The sequence below is a fragment of the Apium graveolens genome, chromosome 2 (assembly GCF_009905375.1).
Source record: "Apium graveolens cultivar Ventura chromosome 2, ASM990537v1, whole genome shotgun sequence".
Classification (NCBI taxonomy): domain Eukaryota; kingdom Viridiplantae; phylum Streptophyta; class Magnoliopsida; order Apiales; family Apiaceae; genus Apium; species Apium graveolens.
In genome coordinates, this window is record NC_133648.1 from 16,597,008 (window position 1) to 16,611,233 (window position 14,226).

The 14,226-nt window shown below is 33.8% G+C and overlaps 3 protein-coding genes across 3 annotated transcripts; 2 read left to right on the plus strand and 1 right to left on the minus strand.

Annotated features, from left to right (window-relative positions):
- Positions 1–3,648: 3,648 nt before the first annotated feature.
- Positions 3,649–5,745, plus strand: LOC141707037 (cytochrome b561 and DOMON domain-containing protein At5g47530-like). The gene is made up of 3 exons (XM_074510004.1): positions 3,649–4,503; positions 4,824–5,078; positions 5,169–5,745. The coding sequence occupies exons 1-3, from the start codon at positions 3,880–3,882 to the stop codon at positions 5,508–5,510; spliced, it is 1,221 nt and encodes a 406-aa protein (XP_074366105.1). The 5' UTR covers positions 3,649–3,879; the 3' UTR covers positions 5,511–5,745.
- A 580-nt stretch (positions 5,746–6,325) lies between these two features.
- On the plus strand, positions 6,326–8,211 carry LOC141685866 (exopolygalacturonase clone GBGA483-like). Its single transcript, XM_074490946.1, has 4 exons — positions 6,326–6,463; positions 6,577–6,885; positions 7,131–7,646; positions 7,751–8,211. The coding sequence occupies exons 1-4, from the start codon at positions 6,326–6,328 to the stop codon at positions 7,985–7,987; spliced, it is 1,200 nt and encodes a 399-aa protein (XP_074347047.1). The 3' UTR covers positions 7,988–8,211.
- A 129-nt stretch (positions 8,212–8,340) lies between these two features.
- LOC141685874 (secreted RxLR effector protein 161-like) lies at positions 8,341–10,173 on the minus strand. Its single transcript, XM_074490953.1, has 3 exons — positions 9,674–10,173; positions 8,662–8,824; positions 8,341–8,355 (listed from the first exon to the last, which is right to left on the minus strand). The coding sequence occupies exons 1-3, from the start codon at positions 10,171–10,173 to the stop codon at positions 8,341–8,343; spliced, it is 678 nt and encodes a 225-aa protein (XP_074347054.1).
- Positions 10,174–14,226: the final 4,053 nt, after the last annotated feature.

Genomic DNA, 14,226 nt, shown 5'->3' on the forward strand with positions numbered 1-14,226 from the left:
TACGTAGTGAGACATTATAATTAACTATAAGCCCTAACGAAAATATATTTTATATTCGGGGGCCATGATTTGGACAAGTTTTAGGAACATTGTTAGAACCAACAAATCCTATTTTTTTAATTAAGAAATTCAGATTATAGACGTAGAGAATATTTACATGTGAAAAGTATAAGATAGTTCGGTTCAAATGAGAAAAAGCAATTTCTCCTCGTGATGTTAGGATTGTGTAATACACACGTACAAATATTTGTTTGACTGTCTCTTTTTCTTTAACTTGGATGACCAATTCTTCTCTCTCCTTTTTATTCTGCAAATTCAACGGCTTGCAGAAATAGCATCTTTCGTTTATATCCCCAGAATGACGTTTCTGAGATACATTTATCTTAGATATTTCGGTAATTGTGTGTATATATTTAGTTAAATAATTATTCACTTTTCATTATTATTATGCATTAAAATATTCTCTTTATTTAGCATATATCTATAAGAAGTGTCATCCTATTATTGATTTTTTAGTAAATTTTGTGAGTTAATTTTATAATTTTTATACTCTTATCTGGAACTTATGAATTGAACACACTCAGTGATGGTAATTTTTACCGCAACAATAGATATTCAATCAGTAACGACTCGATTGGATTTTACAGAACACGAATATTTCGAATTTGCATTCGGGTTTGATTTAATATTTAAATTGAACTATTTTCAGGTCGAATTTAAGTTTAAGGCATACATTTGCGGATAGAACTTGAAAAATCCGAAATCCATTATGTTCCAACCCGAACCAAATAAAATAATCTGTGTTAATATATAAACAATATTTTATCTGAGTAATATTACCAAAATTGTTCTCAAAATAACTGCCAAAATAATATATGAATATTTATGATATATGGACGCATATTAATACATGATGGACCCATCATTTTATAAAAATTATTACCAATAAAATTTTGCCACTTGTCATTTGATATCTATTATGGGATTGATTTCGGGAACCTGTATTATTTCTTATTTTATATATACGTATCAATATAATATATAACATACTTTGTTACAAATATTAGTATTAAAAAGAATTATACTTTGCACAAATTATTACACTAGAGACTGCTTGAATCAAATTCTAATAATTCTTCCCTATATTTTGTGAGAATAAAGATGCAATTTAGTAGAAATATTTTAACCCCAACTCGACTTGAACAAAATCTGACGGATTCGGATTTGATGATTTGATTTTTATAAGTTCAGGTTTGAATTCAATTTTGACAATAAAAAATTAGGTACCAGTATAGTTTTGCTAAATCCGTTTCGATTAATCCCGGTGCCACCCCTAACATACCAAGCAATCATTTCTCAAAGAGCGGTACAATAATTTGAAAGCAAGGAATCGTTCGACTATATATAGAGGTATACATAAACATGAATAAGGCTGTAACTAACATGAAAGAAAAAAATTGCAAACAAAAAGAATTTTTAAAAAATAATTATTTTTCAATTTTTACGATATACAAAAAATTCACTTATGATATTGTCGGACAGTAAAATTTCGGGACGTTAAACTTGACTCAATTTTGGAAAAATTAGCAAACTCAGAATACTATTAAAGGTACCAAAATGGTGGACAAAATTGATCACTAAGAGTCGGTTCACTGCAATGCTAAAAGTGTTGTATCTTTATAATTTGAAATCAAATATTAAAAACTTCAGCTATAAATGAGTTTTATTCTTTAATGTAAGTATGCATAAATATATCATTAATTTTAAGTTTAACTCAAGGATGTATTTATGTATTAAGATCATATCATCAAGTAATCACAAATAAAATGCATAGTGGTGAATTTTATATAAAATTTAGGAGAAAGAGATAAAAAATTAATTAAATTAGAAATTATTTGAATACAAGATGCAACTAGTATTGAAATTGAAATTTTATTTTAATAACAAAAAACTTTTTTGATACCAAATTATAACAATAATTATAGTTATTTTGTATCTTATATTGAACTTGTTCCAATATCATGTATCATGCACTGATTAGTTATAAATTAAAATAATAATAATAATGAACCCTTTGTATTTATATAAATTTTATCAATAATATTATTTAAAATTGTTAAATCAGTAATGAAACGTCGTTTTGATCAAGTTTTATTACCTGCAGCTCAATCCCGAATAACCGATTTAAATTTGTTAAGTTTATAAGCATAGTTCTGTTCATTGTACAGGAGGAAAAATAACACACTCGCATATCAGCAAATAAAATTTCTGCTCAAATTAAAATCCTAAAAATGACTCAGAAGCTACAAGCTAGTGTATTCTTAGGCCTTAGCAATGTTAGTAAAAAATTCGGTTGGGTATTAAATCGGTAGTCGGAGATTAATTAAAATTATTAATTCAATCATTAATTGGTAATATTTAAATATTATTTCATATATTACTTAATTGTAATATTAAAAATATATATTTTATATAAGTACAGTATAAATACCCTTGTTTTAGTAGTATATCAAATATAATAGGTAAATGTTCCGATTCATATATTAGCTTTATTTTTTAATTAAAAAATTGTAACATATAATTTTATCTTATATTGACCATTTTTAGTTTTGATCAATTAATCCCGATTAATTTCACTTACTTACTGGTCCATTGATACTCCATTGATACTGATTTTGATCACTTAGACCATTTTTCTGTCTATTTTGACCGGTTTTTAAGAAAAATCATCTAATTTAGTTCAAATATATTTTGCTACATTTAACACCTAGGGACAGTCTAGGCGGCTGGCTAAATCGATTTCTAGAACATTAACTGTCTAGGAGTTTAAATGAAGAACTTTTGATTCATTAAAAAGTTTCTAAATTTTTTATTGGATGAAAGTTAAAATTTGGGATCCGAGACTAAAATATCAGAGAACCGAGTATGTGTCCTATTTTTTTTTTCAAAAAAATAATAAACAAGTTTATTGCCGTGATCAATATATTCTCTATAAAACACATGATCTTCAAGTGAATAAATATTATCTTGACGCGTGTTTAGCATTAACTTTCCATTATGCCCTTAAATTAAAGTAAAAATTCCTATCTTACTTGATGGGTTGATGGTTGAAGCTGAGCTGATTCCTGAAGATAGATATGTTACTAGAGAAGAGTTGTTGTGAAATGGAAGACTAATCAGAAAACAGGGACATTTTCATACGTAATTTGTACACATTATATATGTTCATACTTTTTCTTTACATATTAAACAAATTTCATGGACTTTCCAGGCTGCTTCTATAACCATACTACTACCAAACTATTCCTTTGTTTTTACTCTTTAAACTATTCATCCACGGGCACAATGTTCGGATCCGTAACAAATAATTGTTATAATATAATTTTATCGACCTATAAATGTAATAAAATAAAAGTTTTTAACTTCGCATTATACATGGCAAGAATGAATAGACACTTTATTTTTCACTTTAAAAAAATTAGGAAAAATAATAAAATATTAATAATATAATATGTTGCTAGACGAGGATCAGAGGTACCATGTACATGCAGCAAGTTTCTACGGAAGAATAGGTCAGTCAACAACCCTCCAACTCTATACCAATAATCAAATCTCAGAAAATTACTCAACTTGTCTTCCTTTCCACCTTCCTTGTATAACCTGTCTCTATAAAAGTCTACTAACCCTTCTCTCTCATTGATAATTTCAACCTCTCCATTTCTTACAAAACCAAAGACTTGCCTTGCAAAATCAACTTGGGTAGTTGTGTATCAATATTGACAGGCCAAATACTCAGAATCTGCAAGTCTACAAATCTTGGTTGGTCTATTTAAATTTAGTAGCTTGATCTTTCTTTAGCTAAATCTCAAGTTGAGATCAATGGACAGGTTACAAAAAACATTGCTGTTTTCTTGTGTCCTGTTTTATGCATTTGCATCAACTTTAGCTCAAGATTGTAAAAACTATGCATTCTCAAGTAACACAAAATTCAGCACTTGTAGTAGCCTGCCTGTACAAAATTCATTCTTGCATTGGACTTATGATCCCACAAACCACACTGCTGATATAGCGTTTCGACACGGTGGTGTCTCAACCTCACGTTGGGTGGCTTGGGCACTAAATATTGATAAATCAGGGATGACTGGTGCTCAAAGCTTGGTGGCTTTCCAGAACTCAAGTGGCCAAATGAGCGCTTACACTTCACCTGTAGCGTCCACTGGTATTAGTACTTTGACTGCAGGGAAACTGAGCTTTGAGGTTCCAATGATCAGAGCAGAGTTTTTGAGTAGTAACAGTGAGATCATTATATATGCTACCTTGAAACTTCCAACAGGGCGCACAAGTTTTAATCAAGTGTGGCAAGAAGGGCCTGTTTCTAGTGATAATCCAGGTGCACATGCACTAGCTTCAGCTAATACCAATTCTGTTGGAACTGTGGACTTCAGTTCAGGTCAAACTAGTGCTGGTGGTGGTGTTGGGAACTCCAAGAGACGAAAAAGAAATGTAAGTCAATCAATCTTTTGATTTTATTCCTATTTTCAAATTTTCTGCCTAGACTAATTAATTTTGCGGTATGAGTATCATATATGATTTTATTCACCTATTAGTAAATTTTGGTTTCTTCAACCGGTTTAAGTGGTTATTAGTTTGTTTGAGGATCCGATTAGTTGGTTTGGTTCATGATCCTAGGTCTTTGTTGATGAAGAGTCTAATGTTGGGGACAATTTTCATATGTGATGTACCGATGTTCTTTGAGAAAATTAGCAATCTATTTAAAGATAAGGCATGATCGGTACTGGATTCTGATTCTGATGATTTTACAGGTTCATGGTGTGCTGAACACAGTGGCCTGGGGAATTTTATTGCCTTTGGGGGCATTGACAGCTAGGTACTTGAAGGTATTTAAATCAGCTGATCCAGCCTGGTTTTACCTTCACGCCTTTTGCCAATCCTCAGCCTACATCGTCGGTGTTGCTGGATGGGGTACTGGCCTCAAACTCGGCAGTGATTCCCCTGGAATTACATATGACAAGCACAGAAATATTGGTATAACTTTGTTCTGCCTCGGAACTCTTCAGGTACTTGATTATTGGTATTTATGCAATGCATATTTTAATATCTGCACTAAAGTAGAGGCTAAAATTTATGTTACTGTGTCCTAATTTCAGGTATTTGCCCTGCTCTTGAGGCCAAAGAAGGATCACAAATACAGATTGTACTGGAACATATACCACCACGCCATCGGATATGCAGTCATAGCTCTGAGCATAGCCAACATTTTTGAAGGATTCGACATCTTGGACCCGGCTAAGAAATGGAAAAGAGCATACATTGGTGTTATTATCTTTCTGGCTGCTGTTGCAGCAATTTTAGAGGCCTTGACATGGTTTATTGTTCTAAAGAGGAAAGATGATGAATCAGACAAATACCCACAGGGTGTTAATGGAAATGGAAATGGAAATGGAGTTAATGGATATGGACATGGTGGTTATAGGCCACAAGCAGCTTAGATTGTGTGCTAAAACAGATTGTACTTTGTTACATATTTATTTATCTTTAGGTTGATATGTTCTCTTTATGAGAACTTTTTGGGCCCTCTATATATTTGTGGGAGAGTAGTATTTACCATTTCATGTTTGTAGCATATTTTTTTTCAGTCGTGGCCTCTTTCTTTCTGTGGGTTGCTCTACGAGCATTGTATGATAGTATTCTTTTTCTTGATATATACAGTATTGTTTTACATGAGTTTCCTCTGCTTTATCATGGTACCAGCCATTCAGGCTATGTAACCAATGCCAGAAGAAACTAAACATGAATTGATGCTGAAAACTAAAAAGTATGCTCAACTGGACTCAACTCAAACTCGATTTTAAGATAGCTAAATTAGTATGATATTGTCCGATCTGAGTCGAGCCCTCATACTAATAGAGATAACTGGCTGCTTATATGCTAGCAAACTGCCCATCCCACAAACGATGTGAAACAACTCCTAACACCTATCTGAACTCCCAAAGCTGCACGGTGAATACTTTCTTCACATTCAAACCTTTTAATCATCACTCTCCCTCTTACACAACCGGGCCAGGATCAAAACCACAGTGCTAGTTGCTAGATGTTTAACGCAGAAATTGAAATTGATGTAATGTTGCACAGGATACAATACAACAATGTGCAAAATTAGATATGACTAGGAAGATAACTAAAATTCTTAGATTCTTTATTACAGCCATTCATATTTTGTGGCTTTCAGCATTTTCTTAAAAAGACTACATGTTTTGTCTCTCACCAAATTTAATCCCAACATCTTCATATAGAATTCAAGGTCATGACTATAGGATCAACTCAATCTGGAATTTTGTGGTTTTTACTTGTATTGATATCATTAATCAACAAAAGCCATGGCACCTATGTCGACATTAAGGATCTTGGCGCCAAGGCAGATGGTTGTTTTGACAATAGCAAGGTAATCAAGAAACTGTAAAAAAAATGAAAGTATCTCCTGACATTATCGAGTAGCAAACATGCAAATTATTTATGAAGTTAATGGTGCATTTTTCGATCATATATCTGATGAAGGTTCTTATGGATGCATGGAAAAAAGCATGCAGTTCTGCAGAACCAAGCACGGTTGTAATCAGGAGAGGAACATATATGGTTGGACCAGTTATGTTTCAGGGTCCCTGTAAAGCTCCCATTTCAGTTCGGTCTCAAGGAACATTTATAGCTCCCGTTGACATTAACAAGCTTAAGTCCCAGGATGGTTGGATAATTTTCCAATCCATTGATGACTTTACGCTCTCTGGAGGTACATTCGACGGCCAAGGATCAGAGGCCTGGTCCAAAAATGATTGCGCAAAAACTGGAAAATGCAGTTCCCTTCCCATCGTAATTAACTCATGCTATAATATGTTTGCATTTGATAATACCTTATGCAAAAAAAATTCACTTGATGCTAAATCCATGTTGAATATTGAAACAAAAAATTCTCAAGGACAACCTCAACATTACCTGTAACTTACGATCCCCGATGTTCATAAATTCAGTTACAAAAATCACTAATGATTATTCCAGTTATATATATTAAGGTTCAGAAAATTTCACATTGGTCTTTTGTTGTGAAAATTGAGCAGAACATTAGATTCAACAGCCTAAGGAATTCCATCATTCAACACGTGACCTCCCGCGATAGCAAGTTGTTTCATATGAATGTACTAAGTTGTCAGAACTTGACTCTTCGTCGTTTAACCATCGTTGCACCTGAGAACAGTTTGAACACTGATGGAATTCACATTGGGCGGTCGAATGGAGTGACAATCAGGGACTCTAACATCAAGACTGGTGATGATTGTGTATCGTTAGGAGATGGCAGTCAACAGGTGTTAGTGGAGAAGGTGACATGTGGACCAGGGCACGGAATGAGTGTAGGGAGCTTAGGGAAGTATCATGATGAACAACCTGTAACTGGAGTAACGATCAGAGACTGCAATTTCGTCAACACTATGTTTGGGGTGAGGATTAAGACATGGCCAGCTTCGCCAAATGGCCTTGCTAGAGACCTGCATTTTGAGAATTTAGAAATGAAAAATGTCGGTACTCCAATTATGGTGAATCAAGAATATTGTCCCTATAATAATTGCGAGAACCAGGTATATGCCCGAGTCTTTTACTACAGCAGCTGAGTTACTTGCATCACCCTGGGGAACTACTGAAGTTCGTATATTTACTCTCTTTTTTTCATAATTTTGTTTAGGCACCCTCGCGAGTAAAGATCAGTGATGTTCGCTTTAAAGGGATACGAGGAACATCGTCAACAAAACTAGCAGTGCAGATAGTATGCAGCAGAGGGATACCGTGCCAGAATGTGGAGATGACAAACATAAATTTGGTGTACACAGGAAAGGATGGACCTGCTTTTTCTCAGTGTGCTAACGTTTCGCCTAGACTTTCTGGGCATCTCTTGCCTCCTGCTTGTACTGCAAAATCATAGGATTATCTCTTGTTCCTTGTTCTTTGTTTAAAATTACTCATTATAGTTAGATGTGTATATATAGTGCTAATGCTTCCATACATGTAAATTGGAAGTCCAATTATTTATATAGAGCAACAGATCAAGACACAGAGGCCATGTTTGTTTCATGGATTATAATCTTGGGATAATAATCCGGGGATAACTAATCCCATCAAAATTAGTCCAATGGTCATATCATAAGTTTGTTTGGAAGGATTAACTGTAGTATTGAAATATAATCCTTTTAAATTATATTATATGTTTGTTTTGACGGATATTACTTGGTATTGGAATATAGGATAATTTAAACAATTATAATCCTTGAATAACCATTAAACAAACATGACCTAATTTTTTACAAAACAAATATGGGATTGAAAAAATTTAAAAGATTATAAATCTATCCCCGCTTAATACCATTAAACAAACATGGTATTAGTGAGTTTGCCAATAGACTAGAAGGCTCATAAAACAATTAATTTCGTCTGAAGGAACAAGCAGATAACATCCAGTAGCCTCCCACAACATACATATTTAGAAGCTGAGTTGCACCTTGGACATATGTCATCTTCAAATTCAATCATGTGTCTACGCTTTAGAATCCCCCTTACAGGAAGAGTCCCAGAGCATGCTCTCCATAAAAGATAGCGTACCTTCGGAGATACATCCAAGCCCCAGATATCAACCCAAACTTGATGAAGCTGATCAAAGTTACAAGATTTCCCCAACATATAAGCACTCTTTACACTATATTGTCCATCTTTTGCGAAAGCCCAGATTAAAGCATCTTTTGGTTTCCTCTCGCTAATGGGCATACTGAAATGCATTTATCACGGTCATTGAAACTCGCATCCACGATTTCTTGATTCCAGATTTTGTCCCTGATTAAAAATAAAAATAAGTATATGTTATAAACTTGAATTCAAAATATTAGTTATGTTTAATGTAGAGGAAGTATAGGAGAATAGAAGATGGAGAGAAAAATTATGTTTTATTTCATTAGCTAAATGAGCTATTTATAGTAGTTGGTTTACAAGCCTTACTAAGTAAGCTATTCAAATCTTCTTTATTAAGTATTACAAAACTTCCTCAATAAGTTTTACAAGACTTCCTTGATAAACTTTACAAGTCTTCCTCGATAAGATTTGAGAGACTTTCTCGATACACTTTAACAATCACTTTATATTTATTCAAATATTTTAACACTCCCCCTTGATTGTCAAATGCGAGTTATTGCAAAGATTGACTGCCTCGTTAAAACCTTGCAAGGAAAAATCCAGTGGGATAAAAACCTTGACGAAGGAAAAAGAGTACAGCCTCCCCCTGAATAAAATGTCTCACATTCTGACATTTTGATGTAGCAAACTTTTTAACCTCCGCATACCCATATTATTTCTCAGCTTCTCAAATGTTGATGTAGGTAGTGACTTTGTAAGTATATCCGCCAGATTATCGCATGAGCGAACTTGTTGAACATCAATATCACCATTTTCTTGAAGTTCATGAGTGTAGAAGAATTTTGGCAATATGTGTTTTGTTCGGTCCCCTTTAATATATCCTTCCTTAAGTTGTTTGATGCAGGCCGAGTTATCCTCGAATAGAACAGTAGGACAGTCTGAAATACTTGATAATCCACCTGATTCTCGAATATGTTGAATGACCGACCTTAGCCAAATACATTCTCTGCTTGCTTCATGAATTGCTAGTAATTCTGCGTGGTTTGATGAAGTTGCAGCCATAGTCTGTTTTGTAGACTTCCAAGAGATAGAAGTATCACAATATGTAAATAGGTAACCTGTTTGTGATCGCCCAAAATGAGGATCTGACATGTATCCAGCATCTGCGTATCCAACTAGCCGTGATCTTGAATTGTTTGGGAAGAATAGTCCAAGATCGATTGTCCCTCGAAGATATCTGAATATATGTTTTATTCCATCCCAATGCCTTTTAGTAGGGTCAGAACTAAATCTTGCCAACAGGTTCACTGCAAATGCAATATCAGGCCGTGTGTTGTTTGCAAGATACATGAGAGCGCCAATTGCACTGAGATATGGAACTCCAGGTCCAAGAGTCTCATCATCTTGTTTTCTAGGACGGAAAGGATCCTTTTCAACCTCGAGTGATCGAACAACCATTGGTGTGGTTAGTGGATGAGCTTTGTCCATGTAGAACCGATCAAGAATCTTTTCAGTGTAGTTTGATTGATGAACAAATATTCCTGAAGATAAGTGATCCACCTGTATACCTAAACAAAATCTTGTCCATCCAAGATCTTTCATTTCAAACTCATTTTTCAAATAGTTAGCAGCATTAGTAATATCTTCAGTAGTACCGATAATATTCAAATCATCCACATATACAACAATAATAACAAAACCAGTTGATGATCGTTTAATAAAAATGCAAGGACACACTTGATTATTAACATATCCATTATTCAATAAGTATTCACTAAGCCTGTTGTACCACATACGACCATATTATTTCAAACCATACAATGATCGTTGTAATTTAACAGAATACAAATGTCGAGGCTTAGTGTCCTCAATATTTAACCCTTCAGGAATTTTCATATAAATATCACTATCAAGTGATCCATATAGGTATGCTGTCACAACGTCCATCAAACGTGTTTCCAGTTTTTACATACAAGCCATGCCCATTAGAAAACGAAAAGTAACTTCATCCATCACAGGAGAGTATATTTCCTGGTAATCAAAACCAGGTCTTTGAGAGAATCCCTGGGCTACTAGCCGGGCCTTATATCTCACAATTTTATTTCTCTCATTTCATTTTCGTACAAACACCCATCTATTCCCGACAGGGACTACACCAGCTGGTGTTTGGACTGCAGGTCCAAATACATTTCTCTTGCACAAGGATTGCAATTCTTCTTGAATCGCAATTTTCCAATTTGGCCAATCATCTCGGTGTCGACACTCTTCCACACTTTGTGGTTCAGGATCGGAGTTCATAATAATATCAGATGCCACGGAAAAAACATATACATCATCAACCTCAATACTTCCACGATACAGTAATTTCGCGTTATGGACATAATTCATTGAGATCTCATAATTTTCAGGTACCTTTTGTGACGCCCTCCAAACCCGGGGTCTAGATTTGGGGGTCACTCGCCAATAAACTAAAATAAAATAATCACAGCGGAATAATATAATAAATACGACCCCTTTACCTGCACTGGACCGATCACAGGTTATAGTATGGAACAGGCACTACTACAAATCAAGTGTTATTACAAACCATAAGTCTAACTAGTTTTACAGATTATTCAAATTTTATTACAAACCTCTAGACTATCCAAGCGTCCCAAAACAGTCTACCTGGAATACCCACCACTATTTACAAACACTCGACTTCTGACCAAACCTGGATCTCAAGCTGGCTCTGGCTTAGCTGAAAGATTAGATTGATAAACAAGTATGAGCGAAAGAAATGCTCAGCAAGCAGTATAAAGTTTGTAAATGAACAACAATAACAATATCTGAGTAAAATCAGAAGCTGATATAAACTTTAAAGTTTAAGCGACAGTTTAATAAAACACAATTATGCACTATGCTGTTCCTGATGATCAGTCATGAAACAACACCGGTATCCCGCAGCCATACCGTAAATATAGGTATCGATATCCCGCAGCCATACCGTACCTATTGGATATCCATGAAGAAGGCATATATTCGCCTAGCAAGATATTACACTTTCGTATAATAACTCACGCTGGACCGGTGCCTCGGTCTCTTGTGCTAACCAAGAATCAATTCACAAAACAATTTTGATTAAAGGAGTCGGATCAATGACATCCTTATCTATTCAACTCCCCATGTCATATGGTCCGGAGTTATCTCAATAACTGATGGCGAAATAACTAGAATAATTAGTTATTTGCTAATCTCAATTCAATGTTCCACTGTATAGAGTGATTTATAGCGAAATACATAAAACGTTTAACTATTCTGAACTTAGAATAGTATGGGAATCGAAAGAATAAAGTTCGGAGTCAATATCAATTGAATGATAAATGAAAATAAAGGTACTTGCATAATATAATTCAAAATAAACGTCACCTGAACAATAAGTGAAGTTAGGGGTACTTGCCTGGTATGCTCAATAATCTCTTACTTTAACTCTGCTTCTAACTGCTGGCTACTATCTCCGTCTAACACTTGACGGCGCTCCTTGCTACTCGATTCTATAAACAAAAGGACTATCTTAATTGACAGAACTAAACTCAATCGACGTAACTATACGTCTTGACATCTACCCGATCGTTTATAACTAGCATGGCATTTTAAAATTATAACAGATAGCATGTATATCACGTAACACGTAATCATGGCATTTATATAACACGTACTCACATATTTTATGTAACACATAAGTCAAATCATTAAGGGGTACGTCTCAGTGCGTTCAGAATGAAAATCAGTTCAATATTAGCATTTACCAATCAAATATCGACTCAAACTGATGCATAAATCAAATGACATTGCAATATAAAAGAAATTAGGTCTCAAAAGTATTTTTATTGGAAACACAATATTTTTCTGAGTCTGTACGCGTTCGTTTCGTATTAAACGGACGAACGGTTTAATTGTTATGAATAAAATAAGAAATAAATAGATTTAAATCAATTAATAATAATATTAATTGATTTTTAAATACCAAAATATAATTTTTAAAACCTAAAAATAATTTTTTTAGGAATTATTTGAATTAATTATAAATAATTTACATTTATTTAACTATTTATAAATAAAATTAATTGATTAATTGATTTTTAATCAATTAATTAAATTCATAAATAATTAACTAAAATAAATTATAAATAATTAAATCAAATTGTATTTTTGAAAATAATAAAATGAATTTTGAAATAAAAAAAAATTAAATCAGAAACAGGTTTTCAGTCTGGGTTTCTGGAAATAACAGATCAAATGCGGGTCGGATCCAAAAGCTAAACGGGTCACCAAGAACGACCCGCCGGAGTTCTTATGAACCCAGAATCCGGCGGTTGATTCCGGCAACCCGGAAAATTCCGGCGGTTTAAACAACACTCATTTTCCCTTCGATTCAGTCCGGTTTTCAGCGTAACGAGTTTTAATTTCATTCCTAATTACGATTCAAGCATCAATCAACACCAACAACAAGCAACTCGTCGATTCCGACGAGTTTCATCACCGGAAACCGGCGAAAATCCGGTGAACATCAATTATGCTCAAAACTCAACAAAACTTATGAATTCGGTATCAAACCAAAGCTAAATTCACACCCAGACTATCAATAATCTTATAAACATCAAAGGATCAATAACAAATATAAAACTTTGATTTCAAAAACAGGGCATAATTCGAGTTTCATCAATTCCTAACCAAAACTATACAATCCTTATACCAAAATCATCCTTATAATCTCTACTACAACATACAATCATTAAAACAATCGAAAATTCATGAAATAAAGAAGTCCGATTCTCGTCGATTCCGACGAACACGGAACGAGAAAGATACGGGACCTTGGTTCGTGTTCTTGGTATCAAATCGATCGGGGAATCACAATCTATATTTCGAAATCAAAATCACTAGAAACGGGTGGCTGAATCGTCTGCTTGGATTGATTCTTTGAAACCAAAGCTTCGAGATTTTTACAGTATAAGAAGAAACTGATAAGCTTTATCTGTTAATTTTTTTATTTTTATAAAACTGTACAGATAAACATGTAAGCTTTTTATATACGTAACAATATTCCCGATAAATCATAACTCGGTACCTTTTTATTTCGTAATCTGAAATTATACGCCCAAAATAATACTTTACAGGGAAATGTTTTTTAAAATATAACATATATATAATTACAATTTTTTTTTTTATCAAAATTTCCCAAAAATTGCGAATAGTTCAAAAATGCAAAAATACCGGGTATTTGAAATACGAATAATTCTATAAAAATACAACACACATATTTTGCGGGGTTTGATGTCCCGGTGGGGTCCCGGTCCACTGATTTTTGAAATACAGAAACGATCCCTAAATTACTAGAAAACCCCGAAAACACGTAAAATGCATTCAAACGCGCATAAAATCAAATAAAACAGGTATCTTAATAAAGACGCTAATAAATACGCGTCTCGATTGCAGATAAGTTCATATAATTGCAATTTAAACATATTTTAATCAACCGAAAAATTTTCTGGCCCGCAC